The following is a 14,449-nucleotide window of genomic DNA, read 5'->3' as shown; positions in this document are numbered from 1 at the left end:
AAAAAGTGTTTATGAAGTGAAAGTGAATGTAGGCCTAATGTTTTTGTGTTTAAATCACATAAAAAACTAGCTGTAATGTATAGTACTGTATTAACAGTATGGCACCGTCCATAGTTACAGTAGCTACAGACTTAATTAAAATGAAAAATATTCAGCTTTGTGGACACTACTAATAACTTGTCTTTTGCTAACAGCTAAGTACAACAAGTAGATAACCTGTCTGCTTTGTTGATATGAATGAACTCCCTGTGACATTTTGTGGCTTTTTTTTTAGTTTTGAATAGCCTATTGCTTCATTAACCTTTTATCTTAGGCTAAATGTTGAACTTTATTTATCGGGTAGAGAAAGAAATCTCTCACTAAGTTTGTTTTGGCTAGTGTTTATGAAGTGAAAGTGAATGTAATGTTTTTTGTGTGTGTTCAAATAACATAAAAAAATAGCTGTAATGTATAGTATTTAACAGTAATTCTGCTTATTCAGGCTGTGTGAGTGTAATGCTGATGAACTACAGCTTTGAGGTCAGTATAGGTATATTTGGAGAAGAAAAACAGCTTGTTTTATAGTTTCCCTGACCATTAATTCATTATGTCTGTTATTGGCATTGAAGGAATATTCAGTACCAATGTAAGACTTGGTGTTGGAGTTGCACTGGATTGTCAACACAGTTTGTAGTGACACATTACATAAAATTGAATTCATTAATAATTAAATCCATTGATTTTTGATACAGTACACATCCTTAGTCTCTATCTCCTGTCCCATGAGATGTGAATGGCATCAGCCCTGACGCCATCCAACCATCTTTTTCCATGCTTACCTTAAACTTAGATTTACCCAAAACCAACCAGTCATCCCTGTGATGCCTAGTAATAATAACAGGACGTTCACCAAACTTAAGCCCAAACACCAAACATGGAATTGTTGATCACTTTAAGTGGAAACAGACGTGAATAAAGAGCCTGTGGTTATTGAGAGGCACTGGCAACTGTCTGCTTGTTTCACTGGACGCTTTTTAAGTTTAGTCATCCAAAATCAAGAAGGGTGTGTGTGTTTGTGTGTGTGTGTGTGTGTGTGTGGAGATCTGCCTTTCTCACAACACACTGCATTCAGTCATTATTTATCCGTCCCTTCTGCAGCACAGTTTAACTTCTGCATTTTGTTGTTATTGTTCCTTTGTGTGTTTTCCCTACAGTAGATTATGTGAGTTTGTTTTAGATTATTTATGCTTAGATTCATCCGATGGCATGTCATTAACTCAACCAAAATATTTGACTGACACAAATGAGCTGTGCAGTAAGAATGCATTGAAACCTGTTTGACTACAATTGCACCTTAGTATATCCTGATCTTAAAATAACTCTGGCATTCATGTAGCAATGGTTGTTTGATATCAACTGAACAAACAGTTTATATGGTGTCCGAATCGGCTGTGCAACTATTTATGCCTATAAGGCAGGCTGCAATTTTACTTTGAGGATTAGGGAAACTGTTTCAGAAATAATCATCACCTCTGTCTGAGAAATAACACTCAATGTGATAAGATTGTTACTGCAAATAACTTGAATTGACAAGATGTTTCACTGCGGATGTGGGCCAGTCATAAATATATAGTAGACTTGAATGAATCACTAATTATCAAGGGGAAGGAGTTTATCTCTGGCACTTCAAAGACTACAACATTTTCCCACGGGGAATCCCTGGACTTGAAAAGTTACATCACTCAACCTGGTCCCATGATACAAACGTAAAGTCCCAAAAATAACAATATCAACCATGGGTCATGAAAAATAAAGATAGTGCAGAGCAGTAAAGATGTAATTGAAGGATCTAGAAGTCTAGCATGTTGGATTTTTCTTGGCATCTTCCACAACATGAACCTTGACGTTGACCAATAGGATGACAGAGCCCCTCTGGCGCATTGTTTACACACAGTGAAGGTACGTGAGCTCGCTTCATGTACACAGTGTCAGTTAATGATTTTGAGTTGAACACATCTGTTAACATACCTCACGGTCTCTCTGCAGGACACACAGTCCATACCATCCTCTTCAGACAGACCTCCACAACTGTTTTTTCTTCCTTTTCTTTTTTGTGTCCAAGCTAAGGACTTCTAGCATCACACACAGCATTTCGGTAGCCATGATTGACAGTTTCTTGCCTCCAATGTGACCTAAGAACTTGCACAGGGCCATGGACTTGATACCAGTATCGGAAATGCCTCAGATATTGCCAAAAATGCCGGCATCTGCGAGTACTGGACTCCAGGCACCGATCTGATACCACGACCCAAAGCCATTTCTCTTCCCTTAACACTAGCACTGGGTTTCGAGTGGCCCCCAGAGGGAGATACCCCTTGACAATAGAGCAAACAAAAAGTGTTAGAAGTAGCGATCGTACCTTACGTTGCGATGACGTAGGAGCCACAACCTGTGGTGGGTTTCCACGGCTGTTGTGTTACCTGTTGCGTGGGCTTTAATGATCTTCCTTCGTTTGACAAATCAACGATGAAGAAATGCAGGAAACGGAAGATGCTTTCGCCGTGTTCTTACCCTGATTATTTCAGGTACGGTATGTCGACTCATTATGACATTGTGTTCAAGTCAGTTGGTGGTGAATTCACCTTAGCCCGACAGACCTATTGTAGCTATCGACAACATAAGAGGACTTACTTGTGAAGATGGTATTGTTAAGTATTGTGGGTTCGACCTCTGTCCAATTGAAGGGGTAGTTTAAATGGTTGAAAAGCACTTCCCCTTGCTCTTAAAAGAATTGGGACACCCTACCCCTACACGAGAACGCGCAAAACCGAGTGCGAGGGCCAAAATCCAGTGGAAGTGGGTAAAATGGGACAGGGCCCGCCCATGTGTCTTCGAAATAGGAATCTGTTTACCTGTTAGCTTACCGGGTAACCCTAACCCTAGCGTGGCTACAGTCGAACTCTGGAGCTCTCCGTCTATAGAACAAAATGACCGCACTGAAAATAACTTGCGTATTGATACTACCCACAGCACAAGTATTGGAACCGGTATCAGGAGGGGAAAAATAGAATCTGAACATCTCTATCGATGATTGGTCGAAGTCGTACTTGTCGTGTTGCCAGTGTCCTGACAGAGACACGGCAAGAATTGATGCCATTATTGGTGACCAACATCATGAAAGACAAAAACATTGTCTGATCAAGTCTGATCCTGGTATAACAGTTTATTCCACGAAGCTTGACAGTTTATTGTTGGAAATAATCTTGACTCAATGTCTTCTTACTGTCTTTGAACCAGCCCTCCTGGTCTTCATCATTACTTCCCATGAACTGTAGAGTTTTCAGAGACTTTGATCAAGGTTTACGTGTACAGTAATGGTCTTCATCATTGTGTCACATGGGTACGACAGTTCTGAAGGTTGTGTTGCTAAACATCTCGACTCATTGTGGTGCTTTCTGGATTTTTTGTGGGGAGATTTCAGCTGTATCTTGTGGTTTTCATCTTGACTCTGCTTGAGAAACGCTGAGGGGATAACAGTGACTCAAGGCCTGCTTACTAGCTTACCAGCAGAGCCTTTCAACCACGTGTTGTGGTTCAACATTACTGGGCTGTAAAGTTGTGAAAACCTTTCGAGCTAATGGAAGATGCAGCTAACCAAAAGAGCGACTTGAGACTGAGACCAATGGCAGAAATCTCTAGAAAAACACAGTAAGAGGACCTTGAGTGAAATCTTTTTGTCCAGTCAGGGCATTTTAACTGCTCAGAGGAACAATCTGCTGATGAGTCAGAGCGAGAGAGCTTCACTTTGGTCCTAATACTTTCATGTGTGTTATTGGCTTTGTTTTCTTTTGTTTCCATGTCTTGGGTGTGCCTGTGTGTGTGTGTCTCATCTGTAGATGAGCAGGCCGAAGGAGGGGCAGATTCACCACGGACACTCATTAGCCTCCAGCTTCCTTTTCCTTTCAATGATTTGGCTAATGAGAGAGAGAGAGACAGAGCGAGAGAGAGGCCATTGTGATTGTTAATGCAGTTGTTGTAATTTAACTGACAGTCATTTCATTATTGTGGTTATTTCTGGTTCCTGTTGAAGGGTGTCCGTGAATACTCACCATATGGATTACAGGTGGATTCACTCTTATATGTACCTGTTGGATTAAATCCTACATCACTGTGTGTGTTGTGAGTTTAAATCCCTTAAAATGATGCTTATTATGATGTTACTTTTCAGAAAAATCAACCAAGGAATTAGTCAATAATCCAGACAAGCAGTAATAGTCAGCATTAACAACATTAAATCTATGCCTTTATAAATCTTCTCCGGGAATATTTTCTTGTCCACCCCTGAGTTTTGAATTAAAGTTTATACTGTTGAATCATACTGAAAGAATTGGAGCTGCTCTGTTCAGACTCATTACTGATGTGAACGCAGCCTCGGATAATGTGGGAAAATTAGCTTTGAGTAACATCGGAGGGTTTAAAATATGACCCTGCAGATGTTTGAACATTTTTACGGGTTAGGGTACATCATGAGTTCTCAATGACCTTAACTAATCTCAACTGAAGTGAGACCAGGCCTGTATCTGAAATGGGATTTTCTGTTTATTGGAAGTGAGCCGTGACCTCGTTCACCAACATGAAAATGATCAAATGTCATAATAAGAAGAAAAATAGCTGATGTGCTATATAATCATAGAATACTTGTACTGGATTTAATTAATCTATTATAGCCCCATTATCTGTCATCACAATTAATCACAAGATAAACTGTGTGAGGATATGGGTGTGTCACCACCACCTCAGTTTATTTACTCCCTCGCTGTTGTTTCATGTTAAAACTCTTCGAAGCCGTTCATGCAGCCAAACACCGTCATCTTTCCTGGAAGACTCTTATTATGAAACAGCCACAGGAAGTGCTAAATCTCAGTGTTGACAGTAAAACAGTTTGTGAGAACGGCACTTCTGCTGGAGAGATAAAGTCAGATAAAGTTTGGGACGTTTGGGTAAGTGTTTATCTGAGGACATGATGATGAAGCTGAAGACAGAGACAGAGTTCAGTGTTACTTAAATAATAAACGCTTTGAAATTCACAGCACTTTACCTTTACCTTTATTCTGTAACTGAAAAACAACAACAGGCAACACTATTGGTAAAGGGCGAGAGATATGGGTGTGTGTTTGAATGAGGGGAGGAAACTGTCAAGGCCGTCCTGTCTGGCAGCGTTCACAGCCGCTGCCGTTTGCCACAGGTGGTTTTCATATCAAACAGTAACACATGGTTTGTTACACACAGCTCTGCACTGTAACCTTCTTAACGCTCCGACACTGTGTGTGTGTGTGTGTGTGTGTGTGTGGCAGGACGCTGTGGCAAGACGCTGGGAAAGTGCAGTTTGTGTGATTATGACATGAGCTCACATGCACATAATGTTCCTGTGCATGTGGAAACCTGGCGTGTTGTCCGTCATAGTCGATTTGAAAGTTTCCATGGTGTTTAATCTGCTGAGTAAATATTACAGATGTGAGATGAATGAAAAGCAGCGAGGCCTCAGCCAATCACGTCACAGTGTGTGTACCCACCAGAGGAGCATCTCCAAGAGAAGTCGTGGTACGACGGCGGGCACTCCATCGTTATTTTCCTCCCTGTAGTTCTGTCGATGGCCGCGGGGCGGGTTGTGTTCAAATCAAAACAATATGTGACAGTAATTGTGATCAGAAATACTGCTGGTATTCTGTGGTGGTGGATTGTTTTGGTGGTTGCGTGTCTAAAATGTTGGGAAGCAAAAAGTTGGGACTTTTTCCACATTTGTTCTTTCCTGCAGGAAAGTTGCAGGAGATGTTTTTGTTTAGAGTCGATCTTAAACTTCATCTGCTTATAGATGAATTTTCTACAACTGAGGCCGAGACTTCATTTAGGACACTTTATGATCTCAGATCAGATTAGGAAGGCACCGATTAGGCTTTTTCTGTCCCAATGCCGATACCAATACCTGGGCTTAGTGTATTGGCCCATACCCAATACCGATCCAATACCACTGTTGAACTAATGAACTGTATACTGTACCTTGCCATTGTGGAAGACAGTGGAAGCATCAGGTTTGACTTAAACATTACTTTGCCAACTTTGTAAAATGTTGAGTCACAAACATAGAATTGAAGTGAATAGATCGGCGTAATGGATCGGCCCCATTATCCGATACCCGATCTAGCTATTTAGTCAATATCTGGGCCGATATCCGATCTTAATATCGGATCGGTGCATTCCTAGATCAGATCAGATGGACTTTATTGTCCCCAAGGGGAAGCATGGCCCAAAAACAAACCCAATTTGAAGCCGTCTGTTTTAAAGTATAATTGTATGAATAAATAAGATCAATTAAAATAACACATTGCACAGAATGATATGATATGCACAAAATAAAGTCTATAGCTACCAATTTATGAAGGTACGGAGACAGGAACTGAGAGTGTCTGGAGTGAAAGAATAGAAAGATCTTGTTGAGACAAAATTGCCAGTCCACATGGGTGAAACTGTAAACCTGTACCAGAGGCCTCTTTGGTTCTGCTGACTGCTGGGGAGTCCCAGGTATTTAAAACTCACAGAGCCACTGACACCCTGATGTCACATGAGTCTGTTTTCACATCAAGGCAGCAGTGGGTAAATTAGTCTCAGTGCTGCACGACCTAAATTGATGGAGATTAATCCACACACACATTATTAGGAGGTATTTCTGGGGACGTCTCTACAAAATGTGCTTCTGTTTTCTACAACAATACCTGCAGCGACCTGTGATCGTCCAACAGCTAAGAGTTCACCTCATTAAAACTACTGCTAGGTGTCGTTTCAGCTTGATGAAGATGTGGCAGATGTCAATCATTTTTCGTACTAAAATGACAACCAAATATTTTTAGAGTAGCCTAAGTGTGGACATTGAGTGATTCGATGACCCTGACCTTGCAACTTAACCTACAACAACAACGCACCTGTTTCTAAACAACATATAATTGACCAGCAGGAATATATGGTGACTAATAGGCTACCAGTCATAATAATCCCATAAAATGTGATAATTAGCCTGAAGATCATCATACACTCCCACGTATCTTCTTGAGTAATAACGTTAAGACAGAAAGATGCCAGATCAGGCTATGCTGTGTGGTTGGCACCGTCTTAAAGACAGTGAACCTGAGGATGGATGGATGGATGGATGGATGGATGGATGGATACAACTTTATAAATCCTGAAGGAAATTCCACAATGATAATGATACCATCAGACACTTTGATTAGTTTTCCCTCAACAGAAACTTACTCCAAGCAAATGAAAGGTTTCTACAACATTAAGTTAAGATCAGACTTTCGCCGCTTTCCCTCTAAAATCAGTGGGTTGATGCAGGTTTTTTTAAACGTGGGTCGACCCTCGAACAATCGGCATTTGGTTCCTTTCCCACTGGCCAAAAACCCCAGGTCTGATCTCCACCTGGTGAGCTGCGTGGCTGTTCACCCCCACCACAGTGCGTTTGGTGACATTGCGACAGAAAACAGCAAAGTAAACAATGGAAAGCAGCATTGAGTTGGTGGTCAGTGTCTTTTCCTGTTTTGCACTTTTGCACCCAGAACAATTTTTGAGTGCTGATGGAACGTAGGTGAACGGAATCTGTGGCCGAGATGGAAAAGAGTCGCTATATGTCATTACATAAGTTAGCGAGTGTAACGTTGCCATTGCAAGATGATCAGCGGCGAGCCAATTAAAAGCTGCGTTGATTGCAGAGACGTTTGACACTGGTTGCCACAGGTCAGTGACCCATTCCTATTGCCATCACAAGCCGATTGTTAGCGGGTTAAAACAGTTCTTTTGGCCAGTGGGAAAGGGACATTTGATTAAATGTTTTCTCTTTCTGCTTAGAGCCTTGTTTTTCCTTAGAGCTGGACTTAGGCCCTGTTTGCCAGCAACGGATGCGCCTTTTGTTTAGAAGGCGAGACGGGCTTAAAAATGCAAAAAAGCAAAACCACCCCACAGAGTGGAAATCTTAAAAATGCTCCACCGTCACGTTCCCGTCTGAAGGGTAAAAACGCAAAAGTTCACCACGCGTACGTGTTCACGTCACAGGCATGCGCCAGTACAGGAAAATGACAACAAACATGTCAGATTCCACCAACTTTTGCGCCACTATATGCACGCAGATTTCACCCCCAAAAGCTTGTCTAAACACGGATTAAAAAGTGAGAACGCAACGCCACTATTGCGTTTTCTGTTCAGATCGTTTCCGTGTAAACATAGCCTTACTTAAGTTTCTCGAAGATATGTCTCCCCTTGTCCAAAAGGTCTCTTCACTTCCAGCTGGCTCATTATGAGTCATGGACATCTAACTTCTTGTGGTCAACGACCCACCCAGTATCTGAGTCCTTATGATATAGTTGTGACTGTCAAGTGTCACAACGTCATGGACCACCTCCTCTGATTATTGATGGTTGTTCCAGTTCAAACCATCCATCCCTTGTCCTTTATCGACAATACCTGTCTTGTATCTTTTGGACCACAGTTCCTCTCTGATGAAGCTACAGCCAATTCAACTTCCAGGCTTCCTTCGTCTGTTCAAGATGACTGTCTGTAAATCAGTTTGTGGAGCGGTCTATATTCAATTCAGTCTTATTTGTCCAGCGCCAACTCATGATAAGGAGTCTCCAGGCTCTACAGGTTGAGGTCAAGACCTTTAACTTCATTATGGAGGAACAACTTCCTTTGAACAGGAAGACACCTCCGTCAGTACCAGGCGCCCACTAGTCTTTACTGGTTGGGTTGAGGACTGAGGTCTGCTGATCTCATGTCAGTGACTTCATGTTGTGGTGGCATTTCAGTGACAAACCTGTCATTCGTCTTTGGCTGAAAGTGCCTGCTGAGTTGCACCATCACAAACATCCTCCCCTCTCTGGTTCACCTGCCTCTACCCTCGCTGTGAGTCAGCTGACGGCGCCGAGCAGATTCAGTTTCTGCTCGTCCCACAAGCTCCTGAACAAGACGCTCTATTCCTGGACAGTTTCCTCCCCTCGCCTTTCGTCTTCTGTCAACGTCTGGTGTTTGATGGGAGGAAAGCTGCTGGCCTGAGACGTGCAGGAAATCTTCCCTCCTCTTTTTTTTTTTTACGTTACATTTATCCTGAAGACGCAGCCTGTTTCTCCGTATCAGCAGTTTCACAAAGGAAATGAAACTTATAGCTAGCAGAAGACACTTTTCACATTAGGTGCAGCGTGCAAGCATGGCACCGTGCCACATACAAACAATATGACTATGATTATTATTCTTCTCGTGTCAGGAAACATAGAGGATTTATTAAGATTTATTTACTTCTCACCTCATGAAAGCAATACCTCTTTAACACCCTGAGGTAACTTCTTCAAAACTGGTTAAAAACTTTCACTTGGACTCAAAGACAAAGTGATTATGTTTTAGTCTTTTAATGTTTTAAGTCAAGTGACTTCAAAAACATGAGCTCCTCAAGGGAATTTCTTCAAAATTGGTACAAACGTTCACTTGTACAAATGGATTATATCAATTGGTCAAAGGTCAAAACACTCTAAAGCCATTTCTCAAGACTTCACACAATAATTATGACAAATATATCAGATACATGCTTGATGTTTGATATGACTCTGGATAAACAGTCTTCCTTCAGAGCAGATCATGTTGTATAACCGCCTAGATTATAACCACGTTACTGTTTACACACAGTTTTTATTTGCCATTGTTGTTGCGAGCCAGAACCAGAATCAGCTTTCTTATGGTTTTTGCTGTTGTTCCCTTCCCACCAAAGGTTTTGTTTTGTAGGGTTTGCATGCACAGATTCAAGGTGAATAAAAGTAAAACCAATAAAAAAAACTACTTGGGACAAAAGATTGAAATGAAACCATGTGAGGAAGAACGAGACAGATTAGTCAGCTGAGAGAGCTGAAGGTTTCTGTGACAGCAGAGTGAAACAGTTAAGCAAAGACATGGCTCCGTGTCAGGGATGTCTTGGCTGGCGGAGGCATTCGTGGCCTCGAGGCCAAATAACTTCCACCTCATGAGATCAGTGAGTTTCATCGAGGTTTTTTTGCAGCTGGCCGATAAGATAAGAGACGGGCTGTCCGGTGTCCTCCCTGACCTGACTCCACATCTGAGACATTGTTTCCTCACCCGTCCTCTCTCTGCTGCAGAGAGGGCAGAAGAAAGCATGTTTGTTTTCAGACGGTCGTGGACGTGGCTGAGCGAGCGAGCGAGCGCAGCCTCGGTGGCAGAAATCCAGTTTCACTTAATTAACTAAAAATGTGATTCTCATTGAATTAGAGCTTCCTCCTTCCTCCGCAGCAGAAATGTGTGATTAGTTTGTTCACACTCAGCAGGAAATGACCAAAACTGAAGATCAGTGCGTCAGAGAGACGTTTACACCCTAAATTCCTGCCTAATGAACATTTTTATTTCTTTTTGATAATAGTCAATCCTCATACATTTAAGTTTCGATCATGTTTAGTTTCATTTCAGGATGCTTTATTGTCATTGGGAGATAATCGAGAAACACTCGTCAGTCTGGTAAAGGTTTCACTTATCTCCCCCGTATTGTCGCCCTTCCTATAAAACGTTGACAACTTGCTGATACTTGTGCAGGTTTTAATTACCTGGCTTCCCTCCAGCCTGTTGGCACGGATACTGTAGCCGAACCGCCACCGCCGCCGCTGCTGCCGTCACCCTGATTTATCCATCGTTTAAATGAGATTTTGCACCAGAACTTCAGTGGTGCTGCAACTTGTATTATTCCTCAGGCCTGTTCCTGTTCCCTGCTTTAGTTCTTATTCTATAGTTGAGGAAGAAATCATTATTGTTGTGATGATTTATCACAAAATCACTCAAATATAATATATGCAGAAAATAATAAATATTTCTACATACAGTTTGTGGTGAAACTAATTAAAAGACTCATTCTAAGGATAACATGGCTGTTTGATCCTGAAATTGATATTTGACTATTGAAAATTACCAATATTATTTCATAAAGAAACATTCAAACAAGTTTTGTACTGAGTGAACAGTAAACATGTTGGTGTCCTCTGCTGGTCACACTGTGTAAGACACTGTTTCTAAAACACCCAAAACACATTCACATTTGTGATGATCAATGAGGATTATTGATTGATGCATGGGCTCAGCCAATGTATTGATCAGACTCTAAAGACTAAAGTCAGACTCTCGTTGTCTTGAAATGCAACATGTCCCACCAGGAAATCGATCTGCTTCATCAGCTGAGAGTTTACCACCGTAGCCGGTTGTAACTTTTACCTCTTTTATCTCCGTGGGAAACCGTGGTTCGTCTGAAACTTCAACATGAGTCACAGTGAAATGTTTCTCATTCTGAGCCGAGCTCTATTTCTGATCCGAGGCCCTCGGATATTTCTGGCATGGCGGCGTCTCAGTGTGGTATGAGGGAGGCATGGATTCCTGTTTCCAACTTAAACACTTCAACACTGTAAGAGACCCTGTTCAACCAGACTGATACCACTCAGTGCCTGTTGACACACTCAAGTTTATAACTTTACAACTTCAATGACTGATTAGTTAAAGGGATAGTTCACCCAAAATTGAAATTTCACTCATTATCTATTAACCCTCATGTCGACTAAGGGCTGGGAGAAGTTTCAGAGTCCTCCGTGGCTTCTCTGAGTTACAGGGGGTCTCGGCGTAGCAGTGCATGTCCATATGACGGTTGCAAATGGACACCAACTGTCTTCGTTACAAAAAGACACACCAAAAAACATCCAACATTCAAATACCTCCATGCTGCCGGTATGTAATGTCCGTCTTGTATTGAAGCCCCGAAATGCGAAATTGTCCTGAAAAAAATTAAACAAGTCTATATTTCAAGCTTGTTTGTAGTGGAAGCTCCTCTTCCCGGTTCGTCAAATTTGGACGAACTGGGAAGAGGAGCTTCCAGAAGCTTCCACTACAAACAAGCTTGAAAAATGGACTTATTTAATTTTTTTCGGAACAATTTCTCATGTCGGGGCTTCAATACAAGACGGACATTACATACGAGCAGCATGGAGGTATTTGGATGTTTTTTGGTGTGTCTTTTTGTTACGAAGACAGTTAGTATCCATCCATCCATCCAACTCAGAGAAGCCATGCATAACTCTGAAACTTCTCCCAGCCCTTAGTCGACATGAGGGTGAGTAGATAATGAGTGCAATTTCAATTTTGGGTGAACTATCCCTTTAATAAAGCAGCAGGTGTCAGGTTGTGATTCTTTTATTCACAACTTATACACAAAATATTCAGGAAACATTAGAGAAGTCCTGTGCTGTTCAAGCTGCAGCGTTTTCTAATTTTAGCAGGAAAAATGTTGCTTTGTTTTATTTGTCATAAAAAGAAATGAGATAAAATGTGTCCAAGAATCTGACAATGAGAAGAAGAAACAGCCGGTGTGTGCTTCCAAAAATAAAAAAAAACTGTGTGCGTTAGCTATAAAAAATGGTTTGTGTTCATTGTGTTGCTGGAGCTGCCCACGCACAATTAGCACAGATTGGACAACAGAATAATGAAACGTCAGGTCAGTGCGTAGTTTACTGCCAAGTGATGGAGGCTAGCAGCTAAACACAGAGTTAGCATGTTGAAGAAACACTGTAAGATGGTTGTGTCATGGTTACTCCCAAACAAACTGCAGATTAAACACAACCAGATGTTGTCATTTTAGTGGCCAATAAGATTTTAGTGTTTTTGGACATTTGTCAGGATTTGCTGTTGATGCTACAGAGAGAGATGAGATTATCTACTTACTTATTGACTTTAGTTTGTTTTTTAATCCTAGCTTTTATGTTATTTTCTTTCTCTTTTCATTTTATTTTACATTACCTAATTCAGTCAGTTTTATTTGTTCATATTGTTGTAATATTTAAATCTATCTCCTATGTTTCCTCATTTTTTAATTCAAGATAATGTTTCCTCAGTATCTCGTTTGTCATGATGTAACATGAGCACTGATTTTCTGAGGTTCTGTGTGTGGGTAGATAGAGCCTTTTCTTTATTTTCTTCTTTGATTGTGAAGCAAAGCGCTATACAAATAAAGTTTGATTTGATCTTAAATTGATTTGATGAACATCACGACCGCATTAACGCCTGCTGCATCTATCAGAGCGCTGATTATAGGGTTAGGAGTTTACCCCTGTGAGTCATTACACAACATCAAAGGGTTGTTGTACTGCTGTTATCTGGCAGATGTTTTCATTCTTAATGTGTGTGTGTGTGTGTGTGTGTGTGTGTAGATGGGCCAGGTGAGGAGGAGATCAGGCCTCAGGACGGTGCTCCTGAGCCAAGAGACAAAAGAAAAAACCAAGACTCATCCTCAAAGGTAAAAACTGAAAGATTCATACTACATGAACTGGATTTAGTGACAGAATACGACACTTTGGCTTGTGTTTAAAAGAAAAACAAACAAATAACACACAGACTGAATCTACAGGCAAATAAACGATACAATTAATGCCATTAAGCTTAATGCTGCGTTCAAAACAACTCGGAAGTCGGAAAAAAACGAGCTCCGAGTTGTAAAAAATGAATTGAGCGGTGTCGAACTCGGAAATCACAGGTTGGAAACTCGGGTATCATCTCAGAGCTCCGACTTTCCGACTTGACGTCACGACAACATCAAAACATGGCGGCCCTCGTCTTAAACGGTTAGAATTTAAACATTTTAAGTTATTTGTTGAGATTTTAATGCATATTTTTTTTGTATTATTGCAGTATATTAAATACATAAGCTGTGATTGTTGTAGCCTATTGTGTGAAATTGTGGTCTTCGTATGTAACGGAAATAACGTTTAACTGTTATCAAGGCTATAACGTTATATGTGCGCTCATCTGCGGCGTCTCCTCTCCTCTTCATTTGCCTCCAAAACAAACATAATTTACTGCTGCATATATCTTTCGTATTCAGCGATGAGCCACAATAATACGCCAAACTTCCTTCAGGTATCCATGTTTTTTCTCTTCCGAGTTTCTGCAGCGTGAACGCAATGATGTCGGAAGTCGGAAATGTCCAAGTTGGGAATTCCGACCTCTGACTTGTTTTGAATGCAGCATCAGTCAGTGTGTGTGTGTGTGTGTGTGTGTGTGTGTCCTAAACAGGCCGTGCTGACCAATGAGGAAGGCCATGGTGATGAGGAGAAAGCTCGGAGGAAAGCTGAGAAGAAAAGAGCCAAGAAAAAAGTGAGTAAAGTAAAAAACCTTTCTCTGATCTGAGCTGTTTAAGTGTAACAGTGTGTTTATTATTAGTGTTTTATAATACATTAAACACAGGACAGTGTGTTGTGTCGTCTCTGATGAAAACCTGCCGTAGTCATTGTGTTGTTGCTTAGCAGCCTCACAAGCTAGGTTTCCATCCAAATGTATCGAATTTAAGAGCGGATTTTGTGAAAATGTGCAAAAAGCAAATGCGAATTTATGACCGTTT

At 41.1% G+C, this 14,449-nt stretch overlaps 2 protein-coding genes across 2 annotated transcripts in view; one reads left to right on the top strand and one right to left on the bottom strand.

Moving 5' to 3' along the window:
- atp6v0e2 (ATPase H+ transporting V0 subunit e2) overlaps positions 1 to 14,449 on the bottom strand; it is a 263,253-nt gene that overhangs the window by 14,876 nt on the left and 233,928 nt on the right. The gene's annotated exons all lie outside the window — the stretch shown is intronic.
- The window catches only part of LOC146992369 (uncharacterized), a 50,643-nt gene that overhangs the window by 705 nt on the left and 35,489 nt on the right, over positions 1 to 14,449 (top strand). The window contains exons 2-3 of the mRNA XM_085785726.1: positions 13,263 to 13,348; positions 14,125 to 14,205. Of these exons, the coding sequence (XP_085641852.1) occupies positions 13,263 to 13,348; positions 14,125 to 14,205 (167 nt within the window). The remainder of the gene's footprint in view (positions 1 to 13,262; positions 13,349 to 14,124; positions 14,206 to 14,449) is intronic.

Source organism: Trachurus japonicus, chromosome 1, assembly GCF_045865225.1.
Source record: "Trachurus japonicus isolate A0001 chromosome 1, Traja_1.0".
Classification (NCBI taxonomy): Eukaryota; Metazoa; Chordata; class Actinopteri; order Carangiformes; family Carangidae; genus Trachurus; species Trachurus japonicus.
The sequence above is the reverse complement of the archived record's forward strand: the minus strand, read 5'-3'. Positions and strand labels throughout refer to the sequence as shown.